The 14059-nt window shown below is 41.3% G+C and overlaps 1 protein-coding gene across 1 annotated transcript in view; it reads right to left on the bottom strand.

Moving 5' to 3' along the window:
- Tmem131 (transmembrane protein 131) overlaps positions 1 to 14059 on the bottom strand; it is a 151734-nt gene that overhangs the window by 44388 nt on the left and 93287 nt on the right. The window contains exons 6-8 of the mRNA XM_034521541.2: positions 6924 to 7040; positions 5688 to 5810; positions 2889 to 2969 (exon numbers count right to left, since the gene is read on the bottom strand). Of these exons, the coding sequence (XP_034377432.1) occupies positions 2889 to 2969; positions 5688 to 5810; positions 6924 to 7040 (321 nt within the window). The remainder of the gene's footprint in view (positions 1 to 2888; positions 2970 to 5687; positions 5811 to 6923; positions 7041 to 14059) is intronic.

The following is a 14059-nucleotide window of genomic DNA, read 5'->3' as shown; positions in this document are numbered from 1 at the left end:
CTTCCTCCCACTCTTCCCAACCCCCCATACTTTTCAAATACATCTTATTATTTAATTATTGTTCATATACGTATGTATATATGTATACATGTATAAGTATATATGTATATATAAATATTGATAAATAAAGTGTTTTGAGTTAAAAAAAAAAAAAGAATTTTTCAGAAGTGCATAGTGTTCTCCAGATGATAACCAGGTTTGGACTCTGCTTTTTTTCATTTAAAACCTAACACTTAGCCCAGTGCATTCAAGTAAATGTCTTAGTGCACATGTGTGCGTGCACACACACCCACCCCCATAAACTTTCAGTTTTCGAAATGAAAACACCCCCCCATACATTATACTAGAAGGAACTCATTGGAACACAATGGGGGGTGGGAGAGGATGTAAATTCTTTTCCAGGTTTTAGAACTTATTTGGCTGTCTGGAAATCACTGGAATTTTCTTGCAAACCACTTCTAGTTTATTTTAGGAAAACCTCATATTCTAGAACTTAGTGTTGTTCTTCATCTACCCCTACTTTTTAAACTCTGTAGTCTCAAAATAGAAAACAGGTAAGTAGAAACCTCCTAGGGAAATCCCAGATGCGTTTTCCAACTCTAGGAAGCGGTCTTAGTCTAGTGAAGTGTGCAGGGTGATATCAGGCAGAAGAGAGACGGAAACAGTGGAATTGGGCACTAGGATGTCTACAGACAGCCAGAGTTCTGGTCCTGTTTTCTCAGCCTGCAACCTCTTGGAAAGCCCTGGCTCCAGCTCTCCTGATAAAACCTATACATCAACCATGGGACCTGAGCAGCTGGTTATGGGGTAACTACAGGAGTTGCAGTTGTGCCTTGGGAGCTGCATCTCCTGATGGTTTGTGAGACTGTGGTTAAACTCCCTCGTGGCTGAAGATAATGTTCTCGCTACATAAGAAATCTAAGGTGCAGAGCATTTTCCCATACACTAGTGAAGGTCTCACCCTCAAAAGAATCCTGCTTCTGTTACAAAGTTGTTTTTATTGTAGTTGGCCTCCAGCCCCTTTCAAGGGCCTTTCTAAAGGATCATGGGAAGAATTATCTATGGTGCAGGAAAATTTAATCTAAATGTGCTATGATTTGGGAGGAGAAAGGACCATTTTTATCTCACAAATATGCTACATACTTCATAAATATTCACAAAACTTGCTTAAAACCCACAACTCAACTAGGCTGCTACCTCCACCGTGGGGACAGCCCTCTCCAATCTGCCTTTGCTCAGTAAGCCTCTGCTTAAACTGCCCAGTGTCTCAGACCAAATTCCAGGTGAAGTCAAAGACACATCCTCCCCCACCGCTAGGATGAGGATCAAACGGTTCCCTCACCCAAGGAATCATTACTGGTTATTATTTTGCAGTCACTTGGGGTATTAGAAGGTCACGCTGACCTCTGCCAGGTTCATTAAAGTTCTTGGCTATTTACAAGTCTAAGTCCTTGTCCTTTCACTTAGACACTTTCTAGGCATTGCCTTCAGTTTCACAAGGAAGAGAAAACAATCTATGACAGGGAAGTTTGATCAAAGCCATATACATTCACATTCCCCAGTTAAAAATACACAGCGAATCAAGAGCCTGTGAAATAAAGTTGAGCAAAAAAATTGTACTTGTATCAAAGTTTCAAAGTTGGAGGTAAACATCTCATGCAGTGGATTTCTATAAATATAAGTAACATGAAGCACCTGATGTAAGGTGACTGTGTAAACTTCTCATGCAGTGGACTTCTATGAATGTATGTAACAGGAAACATGTGATATAAAGTGACTTCTTTAGAGCCCAGCAAGAATTATGGAGCCTGGAGTCCATGTTCTGAAGTAAGCTGTGCTTCTCAGTGCCTCACTGTGTGTGTGTGCACATGAGTGCACATACCCACTGAGCTTCAGGTCCTGGGATCGAAGCTGCCAGTGGTGATGACCCAGCTCATGTGGGTGCTGAGACCTGACCCTGGGCCCTCTGGATGAGCAGTCCACGCTCCTACCTGCTGAGTGATCTCTCCAGCCCCAGCAGCTCATTCTCAGAGCACACTAGATGATCAGATTCTTGAAGGGTTCTTTTAGCAAGGTATACAGAATGAGTTTTATTTCTTTTAAAATCAAATCACACAATACACTTTTTCTCCTTCTATTTTAAGCCCTGTTGAATCTAAGGGTGAACCAAAATGTTCTAATACACTACCAAGTTTAATGGTTAGAAAGCCATTTCAAAATGACTTGTTTATTGTTGGGATCATATGATAAAGAGTCATACTTTGTATGTGTGTGTATATGTACACACACACACACACACACACACACACACACACACACACACACGATTCCTTAGAAGCAGAGTTAAGAATGGTTGGGTGCTGGGAACTGAACCTTAGCTAGAGAGCCAGTGTTCCTAACTACTGAGCCATCTCCCTCCTGTCCCACAGCCTAAAATAGTTTTTAATGTATATTTTCCATAAACAAAAATTCTGAGCACATTTTCTGAAAGTGTCCTATTTCAAACAGTAAATAGATGAACAAGCTTAGCTCTTATGTAAAAGTGCCATCTCTTTTACATACTGAGAGGAATCTGAAGAGGACGTTAAACCAATTTTCCCTTTATGTTGAATCATTATTACCATATACCTACAACTAATCTGCTTCTTTTCACTCTGTAAACTATTTCATGTTTATGCTGTTTTAATTTATTATGTTCATAATCCACTCTTCATGTTGTATATCAAGAGATCGTCACGTTGCTTTGAGTGTCCTCTTCCATAGATTCCCAGAACTTTGTCATAATGTATGTAATGAAAGGTAGGAAAAAAATCTTCCGTGAACCACTTAAAAGGAAAAGAAAATGCCGGACTTCACACGAGCACAGAGCAAGCCCTGCCTCCACTCACCCACAGCTTCCTGGTGCCTCCTTGCTGACCTGTTGGGAGCTCTAGGTGAAGGTCGCCGCCACTGGAGTACATCTCCACGACCTGGGGCAAAGCATACACCACAGTTATGACCATGCTTATCTCGAGCAGTTTGCTAAAGCGAGGATGCCAGCACTCTCACTTCTTATTGGACGAATACAGAAGCAGACAGACGTAGGGCAAGCACCGCTCAATCACATGTTTTAAGCATCAGGGTTTTAGACTGAATCAAGGACACTCAGAAAGTAAACTTGGAAGCAGCATAGTTTCAGGAAACAACAGAACACCCTTTTTTTTTTTTTTTTTTTAAATACGTGTAAATGATGAAGTTTTAGAAATATAAGTTTAAGGCTGGGTACAGTGTCACATGTCTGTCTTCTCAACTCTTGGGAGGCTGAGGCAATCTTGAATTCAAGGCCATCAGCAGCTGCACAATCTGAGGCCATCTTAGGCTACATGAGACCATTTCAGAAAAACAAAAACAAAAAATTTATACATACATATAAATTTTATATATAGCTAGATCTAGTGGTGGATCCAATAACCATCAGAACAGTGACATGAGAAGATAAACACTCTGAGATAAATGTGCACTTCTAACAAAGATCAAAGCACCTGGCTTCTGAGCTGAGAGTGTATATGCCTCGCATGTACAAAGCCCTGGGTTTAAACCCCTACACCACACACACCGGAAAAGGTTTCTACAGGAGGGCTAGAGAGAGAGGCTGGCTAATATGTTACCAACTCTGCAAGGCTGGACAGGAGAAAAGTCTCATGGTATGGAAGGAACTACAGTTGACAACAGTCAGTTGGCCATTTCAAAGATCATAGAGGATTTCGAGTGTTTTTAATACACAAGAGTAGGAAGTGATGGATAAGCCAACTGCCCCAAACTCATTTTCTCCTGTAGACATGCACTGAAATGTCAGAGTGTTCTATAAATATGTGCAGTTACTATGTTTCAGTTAAAACAAAAATACAAAGATATGCGGTTTCAAGGCTTGTGCCTAAAATGTTTTTTGAAATGAATATCCCTGGTGTGCAATATGGCAGGTATTTATACCATATAACTTGGAAATTGCTGGCTTTTGTACATAGGCATGAGGACATCACTGCAATTTAGATATTAAATATAGCCAGTGCTCCAAAATTTTCCTTACATCCTTTGGAGCTTATCTGTCTCTCTTGGTCTCCTCTTCCTAGGCAAGTCTATTCTTTGTTAGTGCAGATTCTTTGTGTTTTATAGACTTTCTCCTTCTGTGTGTAGTGCATGCATGAGGAGGCCAAGCAGAACACTGGGCATTTGCCGGTGTTGCTGTATTGCCATGAGATGGTCTCTCACTGAGCTAGAAGCTTGCTCTTCTAGATCTGGCTGGCTTAGTGAGCTGTTGGAACCGGCTTGACCTTATGTCCCCAGTGCTGGGATTACAGGTAAAGTTCCACCATGCCAAAGTCTTTCAGTGGGTGCTGGGGTTTAGAACTCAGGAACTCATATTGGAAGCACAAGCATTCTTATCCACAGAGTTACCTTCCCAGCCCCTCTTCTAGAGTTTTCTACAAACAGAGTAAATAGTATGTAATTTTTTTTCTGGCCTGTTTTTTTTTTTTTTTTTTTTTTTTTTTTTTTTCCCTCCTTTCAATGTAATTACCTTGAGATTTACCAAATTATATTAATAGTTCATTCTTTTCCATCTTTATGGTTGGATCAGCTTGCTTCATTTGTGACATGGCCTTGCTATAGGTGATTTGAACTCACAATCCTTTTGCTTTTTCTTTCCAAGTATTGAGATTAGAGGTGTGTGCCAACTTGCCTGGTCTTACATCACAGTTTTTTATACATTCACGCACTGATGGATATCTAGGCTGTCAACAGTGTTTCACCAGTGTTGGGTGACATGAAGCTGCAATAGGTACTGACTGAAGACTCTTGGTATGGACACCTGCCTTCCTTTCTTTTAGGAAAACATTAAGAAGAGAGTGAGTAAGATGGTGGGAAACGTTCCTTTAATAGCGGAAAACCTTATAGTACTTACAAAGAACAGATACAATGTATTAACTTTAGTAAATCTGAGGCAAAGTAGGGGAACTTTGTTACTTGTTTTATCACTAAGTGTCCCAGGAAGGAATAAGAGAGAACAAAGCAGTATAAGACCCACAAAACTCTAAGATAAGCTAAAAGGTTCTCTGCTTGCTTGCTTTTCTTTGTGTCTGCTGTGTAGGCCACACACTCTGTAGGTTCCCGAGCTATGGTTTTGCTGAGTATTGTGACCCACCATTTGGCACAACTGGGCAGCTGAGTAGCAGAATGTTTGTCTAGCATGTTCGAGGCCTGAATTAATGACCCCCCCCCCCACCCCCCAACCACCATCACCTTTAGCAAACAAACAAGGAATAACTGGGAAAGGTGTTGAGAAATCAAATTCAAAGTGAGAATAACTAGGTCACAACAAAGACTGAGAAACACTTTGGCACACACTTCTAATCTCAATACCTGGAAAGGAAAAGCAAAAGGATTGTGAGTTCAAAACACCTACAGCAAGGCCATGTTGCAAATGAAGAAATAAAACAAAGCAAGCTGATCCAACCAGAAAGATAGAAAAGAATGCCTGGGTAACACTTAAACGGCTATGGACTGCCCAACATCTCTGGAGCCCACCTATAAAATCCTACTACTTTATTTTACATAGTCTTGGCAACTGTGACAGCTTGAGATTTCTTGCTAGGCACTAATTCCCACCAAAATGAGGATTAAGTTACCCTCCGGAAAAGGACAAAACTCACCTGTAAAGGCTCACTGTGAGGATTGTGTATGTTTATTATGGGTGAAAAGCTGCTGTTTACAGGGACTCTGGCCCCAAGAAATGGCCTTAACCGATATGGATTTGGAACCCCAACACCAAATACCTGTTTCAAAGGGGAAACAAAAAGCTTTTGAGTTCCTTTTTAAACTAGCATTTTCATAGTTACAGCTCTGTTACCTCTGGAAAACAATCCATCTAATTTTGACATGAGAATGCTAACCACTCCTTGAGATGACATGGCACAGATCTGCATACTCCATACATGCATCCAGAATGACTTCTGCAGGATTTTTAGCACACTGGAAATTAAAATGTGAATAGCCCTTCAGCAGACCATCGAACAGGGAGCTGAAAATTTCCCCACTCCAACTATTAAGGGATAAAGCCGTGACTCAGACAATGTTCAGCTGTGAAGCTCAGGCTCAGGTTAACCCCACACTGGAACATCTCACCTAGGCTGACAAACAGGGAAAGGCAGCTATTCAAATGACAAATATTTATTATCTATGCTGTGCCAGGCACAGCATATACACAGTAGTGAACACACTAAATAATAAGCCTGTGCTCATGGCACTTACTCTAGTACTGGGCAGATGTGGTAAAGGCAGAGAATCTAAATAAAATGTGCTGTGATTATATAGTAAGTCATGGAAAGAGAAGGAGTTGGGGAATAGTGAGAGGTAGCAGATGTGACACTTAAGAAAGAGCAGGGGCAGGGCCAAGAGTAGCAGAAAGATGAGGTATATTTAGGACAAAGACTTGGAGGAGCACCAGCTGTTGGAAAGAACAGATGTACACTAGAGCACAGCAGCTCACTGAAGCTCATATTAACAACCTGATTATAGCTGTCAGAAAATACAGACTGACTATGACCTCCTGTGTTAGTGCCCTGGGAGAGCCATGCCCTTCACTCTGTATTAGTCTAGTCACTCAGTCGATAAGGTGGCCAGAAGTGTAGACAGCTGATAAGTGTACATCTAGAATATTTGAGGGCCTCAGTGCATTTCTTGGCACTACAAACAAACAAACAAATGAACAAACAAACAACTAAAGCAATAAATTAAATGCAACCCCCTGAGGTCCAGAAAATATAAGTGCCTTAAGTCTAATGTCTTGTATTGCCTGTTCTTCCTGGAGTTCACACCATGGCTCCTAAAGGTTATCAGGTTCGCTGGTTATGTCTGTACTGAAAAGGAAGCATAAGCTCTGGTCTTACCTGGTAAGTGAACACCCCATGGTTAGATGTATTAATAAATAAAGTATTTTCTACATTTCCTACTACTCTTGCAAGAAAAACTACATCAAATGATGTATTTCCTCCTGGAAGAATTTTCTGAAAAAGAAAAGCAAGAAAATTAAATTGGTTATAAAAAACCAGTCAGAGCATACTGGCTAGCATTAAACAGCTAAAGTTCTACAAAACAAACACATCTTAGAATCACTTCCATAAACTAGCTGTTTCCTTTTAAACATTTAACCTTCAAGTTAGCCACATTGTTGTACAATGGAAAATAACAAAGGGTATCTTTATTACCTATCTTTGTCCGTTACCAGCCTAAAGCTCTGCTCAGAAAGCTCCCTTGGACTCTGTTCATTCAAAAGTCACTAGACTGGAATAAAGTACCTAATTATATACTGTTAGCTCCAAGAACAGACAAACAGGCCTGGGGCTGAAGCTAAGCTTTCTATATAGATGCAGTGTTGTACGCTGACCTCTGCCATTTGTCCATATGAAGTATGAACTGTCCCAGCAACTTAAATTAGGAAAGAAGAAAGTCAATCCTATTATTTCCTGCAGACCGAGAATGTCATTGTAATCAGTAAAAGGAAATTTTATTACAACAAAGTAACGGAGGATATTCCATGACATTCAAGAGTAAGGCTTTGCCTGCAATACAGCCTTGAGGACATTTAATATGTAAAGCTACCAATCTCTTTCATTCTGCTTTTACTGTGAGAACTCTAAATGCTACCCAATCTATAGCTCAAAGCATATTGGCATGGAGACTCTGGCTGAAGAAAGCTAGAAAGAATATTTCTCCCGAATTATCAGCAACTAAATCCGGGGGGCAGAATCCTAACTTTTCTTAAATCCAGCACACAAAATGTATGGATGACCCCCAGGTCCAAATACAGATGGAATGTAAAGGCTGGCTCAGCACAGCAGAGAATGGGAAGACAACAGGGCTATCATACCAGGGCACACAGAGAACTTATCCACAGTTGTTAGAGGTGAGTGTGGCGTCAAGTGGAGTACAGCAACCCCCCTCGGCCTCCCACCCCAGGTAAAAACAATAGAAGGAATTCACACCTGATCCTGAATTTAAGAATGAATTGAAGTCTGGTAAACTTCCCATAATACAATTCTAAATAACCCACTGGCCATTTAAGTAGTCACATGGTGACATAAATCCTCCGAATTGATTTGAACTGAAAATACAACATATTAAAACATACAGGGAACAGTTAAAACAATAGAAGAAATTTATAACATTACATATTTTGAACATACAGGCTTAAAACAACAATTTTTATTTCTTCTTTGAGAAGCTAGAAAAAGAAAGTAAAAAGAATAAAGCCATGTAAAATTTGATTAACTAGAAAGCAGAAAACAGTCAGCAAAACAGATAAAATGAATGCTGATATTTCAGATCTACAAAGCTGATGAACAACTCTATAGAATGTGTGGGAAGAGAGAAGGCATGCATGGCTTTATACATGTTCTATACTATACACTGTATATCTATACACTATGGGAAGACTAAAGAAATATAGAGTTCCTTTGAGAAAGAGGGTCAGATAGTATCTGCCTCTGGTGAAGGAGAAATATCTGGTTAACAAAAAGGAAGAGTATTCCATATCAACAGAGGTTAGAAAACCAGTAAGGGGCTGCAGGAAGAGAGGATCTTTCACAGCAGGGGGCTAGAGCACATCTGGGGGACCATGGGGGAAGAGAGTAATGGAGCAGCAGAGTTAAAGAGTCAGGGTAGGAGGGCAGGTTAGAGGACAGACAACAGGGAGGGACACCTAACACTGAAAGCCTTTTGAAAGCCATATGGAAACCTGCTACCATAGAAGCTTCTTAAAATAAATACATATATGCATATAAAGACTTTAAATGGGGTTACCCTATAATGAGGGACAGCACCCTAAGCAGATGCACATGCTAGCAAAAAGCCCTAGTACCAGGAATAGGTTACCTCTTTTTGAGTTTTTGGCCTATAGTGTTCCAAAAGCCTCCAAACATTACAAGCTATTACCAATGCTCTTGGTTATCCTTGTACTGTCCTATTGCTAAGGATACCCCATTCTTGAGTCATGGATCATGGAAAAGTCTAGCTGGTACTCACCTGAAAGCTGCATCCCTACTGGCTAGCTTTCACAATGTTGGAAGGTGCTATGGGTGCTACCAGAGAAGAAAAGTAACCATTAATGTCATCCAGATGTGAACCCTGCAAGCTACAATAATGACAGATTTGACAAGATATGTTCACTGGTGTACTAGTGGTAGGAGTTATGGGATTAACCAACTACTTTATGCCTAAATCTAAGGCCTGCTCCATGAGATGGAACCCATGCCTGGCACTGTTAAAGGGGCCAACAGCCTGTAACTAGAAGGTCATCGGCTTTGGTGAGCATCTACTACTATTCTACAAAATGGACCCAGTACTGACATAAGTTGCCATGACTCATTAATACACTAAGAGGCCAGTGCATCTCTCAACCCTCCTCACAGAAGTGTTTCCTTGCAGTGGATATCAATTAACAAAGAGACCTTGACCTGCTCAACCTGCAGACATTAACACTGGGATTGCTCAGCCCTAAAGGGCTCACTCAAGTCCCAAGGCTTATGGATCTTCAGGAAAGAGGGGAGGGAAAGATTTTAAGAGACAGTGGGAGTAGATAACTTCAAGGAAAACAGTTTTCTGGTACAAGAGGGCAGTTTCAAATATGAACTCAGTGATTTAATAGCAAACACAAGACCTATTTAAGCCCAAGATGGACAGAATGGAGATGAGAGTAGAGAAGAGAGAGCAGAGGGGACTGAAGAGAAGAGATGAGCACAAAGTCCTCTTCTGTGCTGAGGAGCTATTTGTAATGTATAGCTACTGGGAAAGGAGGAGTCATTTCCTTTAACAGTGGGTGTGACCCCTGGCAGTCAGCTGCTCTTTAAGGAACTCCTTACTCCTGAGAAGAGCTGGGCAATAGAGCCTGGATTGGAAGAGTTAAAAAACAAACAAACAAACAAACAAACAAACAAACAGGCCAAGTTAGATGGGCGGGAGGTGAGGGTGGATCTGGGTGGAATTGAGCTTGTGTTATAAACATACTAGATTGTTCCAAAGAGAGAACAAAGAGGAAAGTCAGACAAGACAGCTTCAAGTGCAGAGAAACGGAAGGGTTGCCAGGGAAAAGAAGCAACCACAGTTAACCAAGTTGTAGCTGCCCTGTGGGGGAGAGGGACAGAAGCCTCATCTGAAAGGTAAACAAGGAGCCTTGGTGAAAGGGGGCTGCCAGCCCTACCCACAGGACAAGATCACAGCTTTCACAAGGCTCAAATCTATTTATGGGCCTCCCTGAGACAGTGCCTTCTCTAACAGGATGGTCTGCAGTAGTGAGATCTCCTGTGCCTAGCAGTTATCTGAAAAGGCAACTACTGTTTAAAACTGCCATGGAGACAGAAACAGCCATAATTCATCATGAGGCGTGAGGTGGGGAGAGCTCCCCAGCCCCTGGAGACTGACAAGTATGGGTGGACAGACCTCTAGAGGCACCTGCCATGAGTCCAAGAGACCTAAGCTCCAGGACACTCCCCCAACATTCCCAGCAGGGCTCCTCCAGCAGGGCCAGGAATGAAGCCTGAAGAAAGTGCTGCTAGTGCTTCCTCTAATGTTGAAGCACTCAGGAGACACCCTCCACCCCAGATAGACCATTAGTCTGATTAAGAACCAGGCGTGGGGGCAGGGCTCAGGAGAATGGGAGACTAAAAAGCCAAGTGTGGCTAGTAGGGGCCCCTGGTATGCAAAGAAGAGAAGGTACTGGACTGAAGACAGCCCTGGAGACAGTGGACACTTGAGCAATGCAGGCTAAGGACCAGCGTAAGACACAGAAGTCCTCAAGTTCAACTGACCTGCACATACCTGCTGCTTCCAAGTTTCAAAGACTCAGAGGAAAAGCACTCTGAGGCATTGGCAGTATACCACTGGCTATCCAGTTTTCCACATATAAAAAACTTTTAGGCTTTAGTTTTTGTTCCCCTTAGTACATTTAGCTAGTTTTGTTTACATTTTACCTTTCCTTTTCTGTGCTTGCTCTGGTTTGCCGGTTTTTCACTCATCTGTATTTCTGAGTTAATTTGTTCTTTAAAAAGCTTTTACATTTTAATTTTTGTTATTCTCCTTGTATTTATCTAAGTTTGGTTATGATGTGTGTGTGACATGTATGCATTTGTGTGTGTAAATGTGGAACGTGTGTGCCAAGGTGTGTATGGATGTCAGGATAACACATAGGCACAAGAACCATGAAAAAGCAAGAAAACATGACTCCCTGCCTTCCCCCTTCCCAGGGTTTCTGTCGATTTCCCGATGCATACAGTAGGCTAGCTGGCGAGAAGCTTTCAAGGACTCTTCTATGCCTGTCGCCATGTCCCTGTAGGAGTGTTAGCGTTAGACTACACTTTGTGACCAGCTTTTAGCTGGGTGCTGGGGACTTGAACATGGATCCTCATCTGCAGTCCATTGTGTCCTTTATTAACTTGCTCTTTTCTTGTCTCCATAACATGTTTCTCTTCTTCTTTCTTTTTGTTTCCTAACTTTGCTTCTATTTCTCTCTTCCCTGCCTCTTCTTTTACCTCATCCATTTGTTATTTTCATCCTTACCCTAAGTAATTTAACAAATAAGACTTATTTTTGTGTCTGTCTGGTACCTGATGAGGTCAGAAGAAGATGCCTGAGCCTTTGGAACTGAAGTTACAGACGGTTGTGAGCGGTCATGTGGGTGCTGGGACCAGGACCCAGGTCCTCTGCAGGAGCAACAAGCACCCTAAACCACTGGCTCATTTATCGGGCCCCACTCAAAATAATTTTTAAATTATGCAAAGCCAACTCTCTATTAATTTTGTCATTTTTTAAAAAAATAGTAGTATGGAGGCATATGGGGTTTACTTTATTTTTGGTCTATTTCTTTGTCTTGTATGATGATTCACTATTACAGATACTATAGCAGTTTGCCTTTTCCTTTCTAAGTGGAAAGGAAATCGAGCTCTCAGGGGCAGGCTGTTCACTAAAATGATAAACAAATTAAACAGGAAGACAGCAAAACAAGCATGCACAAACTGCCAACATGGCTCCTTCCGTGATCACACAAGAGCCGTGGGAAGGAAAAGAGACACAGCTCCTCCTGTGATCCCTCAACAGTCAGAATCAGAAACTGAAGTAGCCAAAACAGCTGATGGATATCTTAAAAGCAAAACCCTCAAGGAAAGCAACCACACAGATGAATGAGCTAAGGAGACCAATCCTAGACTGAGAGAGAAAACAACAACAAAGAAGAGAAAATCAGCAAAGGGAGGTGAACATCAGCAAGGAAATTCAGACACTGAAAATAAAATACAGTGACTGGAAAAGAAAAAGCTCAATGACTCAAATACAAAGCAGAGTGCCAAGTGTCCCTGATAGACATGCCCAAGCAGAAGGAAGATGTCAGCAGTGGAACACAAGGTCGAGGAAATACCACACTCAAACATCCCTAAAGGAACAGGCAAACTCAATGGCAGTGGCCAGGACCTCCAGCATTGACTAAGAGATGGGACCTAAGAATTTTTGAGGTAAAGAACTGCAGATAAAGCTTAAGGCAGAGAGAACCTACTTAATAGAATTATGGTTAAAAAAAAACCTTCCTAAATCTAGAGAAAAAACTGGACCGACTATAAGAGACTTTAAAGTGGACACAAGCAGAGAAGCAGCATGCAGTCAAGATGTCAGAAAAGACTCAGAGTGAAGATACAGTATGTGCTAAAGGGAAGAACTCCACATGTTTACAAAGTGAAACTCACCAGAGCAAGCTCCAGCTCTGGCTTCAGTGGCCCTGCAGTGAGAAAAGCCTGGGCCAGACACTTCAACCTGTAAAGTACACAGCTGCCAACCAAGATGGTCATGTTCAGCCCAGCTCTTTTAAAAGCAATGGAGAAGTCAGGACATTTCAAGACAAGCACAAATGATGCTATCACCACAGGAGTGCTTCAGAAAGAATGCTCTACACAGAAAGGGAAGAAAGTCTAACACACTGTAATCTAAGGAGAATAAACTCCATGAGGGGAACGGATGATAGGGGCGAGCGAGGAAGAAGTCCTCCGCCATGTCCAGTCTAAGTCACTCAGAAAACTCTTAATACTAACAGGAAACAAAGAAAAGCACATAACAACCCCCCATAATATCTCCCAGTAACAACCTCAAATGTTAGTAGCCTCAATGTGTCAACAGTTTAAGGATTCAGATGGACTGAGCTGAAAAAAAACTTGACTATATGTTGTCTCCAAGAAACATACCTAACTGGAAGACACTCACAGAAGTAAATTTAACAATCAAATAGAAGCTGATGTAGTTATTTTGATATGTGACAGAGTTCCAAATAAAGTCTGAACGGATAAAGAAGGTCATTGCATACTAATAAAAGGTATAATTCATCAAGAAGGTACAACGATTATGAGTAACAATGTACCACATTTTGGGGTTCCTGGTTATGTAAAACAAACACTAGTGGGCATGAAAAGTCAGTAAGATCCTCATACAAAGAGTAGCTAACCTTCAAATCCCACTTTCTTACTTATGTATTTATTTGATGTGAATAGGTGTTTTGCCTGCATGTATGTCTGTGCACTAACCTGTATGCAGTGCCCACAGAGGCCAGAAGAGGGCGTTAGACTGCCTTTGGGACTGGAGTTACCGATGGTTCTGAGTTGACACTCCACCAGGAATTGAACCCAGATTCTTGGGAAAAGTAGCAAGTGCTCTTAACCAGTATCACCCCTTTAGCATTACTCTACCCCCCCCATTTTTAGATAGGTCATTCAAACAAACAACAAAGAACCTGGAGTTATATTACATAACAGACCAAACAGACTTAACACATATCTATTCATAGAATATTATACCTAGTAGAACAGAAATATATATTCTTCTTAACAGCCTACAGAACTTTCCCCAAGATAGATAAGTGTCAAAGCAAGTCTTAAATAGAAAATAATCAAAATAATTTCTTTTTAAAAAGCTTTAAATGTATTTGTTTATTTATATTAGTATGTGGTGTATGCACACCATGGCACATGTATAGAACTCAGGACACTTGCAAGGG

The sequence above is a fragment of the Arvicanthis niloticus genome, chromosome 17, assembly GCF_011762505.2.
Source record: "Arvicanthis niloticus isolate mArvNil1 chromosome 17, mArvNil1.pat.X, whole genome shotgun sequence".
In the NCBI taxonomy this organism is placed as follows: Eukaryota; Metazoa; Chordata; class Mammalia; order Rodentia; family Muridae; genus Arvicanthis; species Arvicanthis niloticus.
Note: the sequence above shows the minus strand (reverse complement) of the source record. Positions and strands in the feature narration are given on the sequence as shown.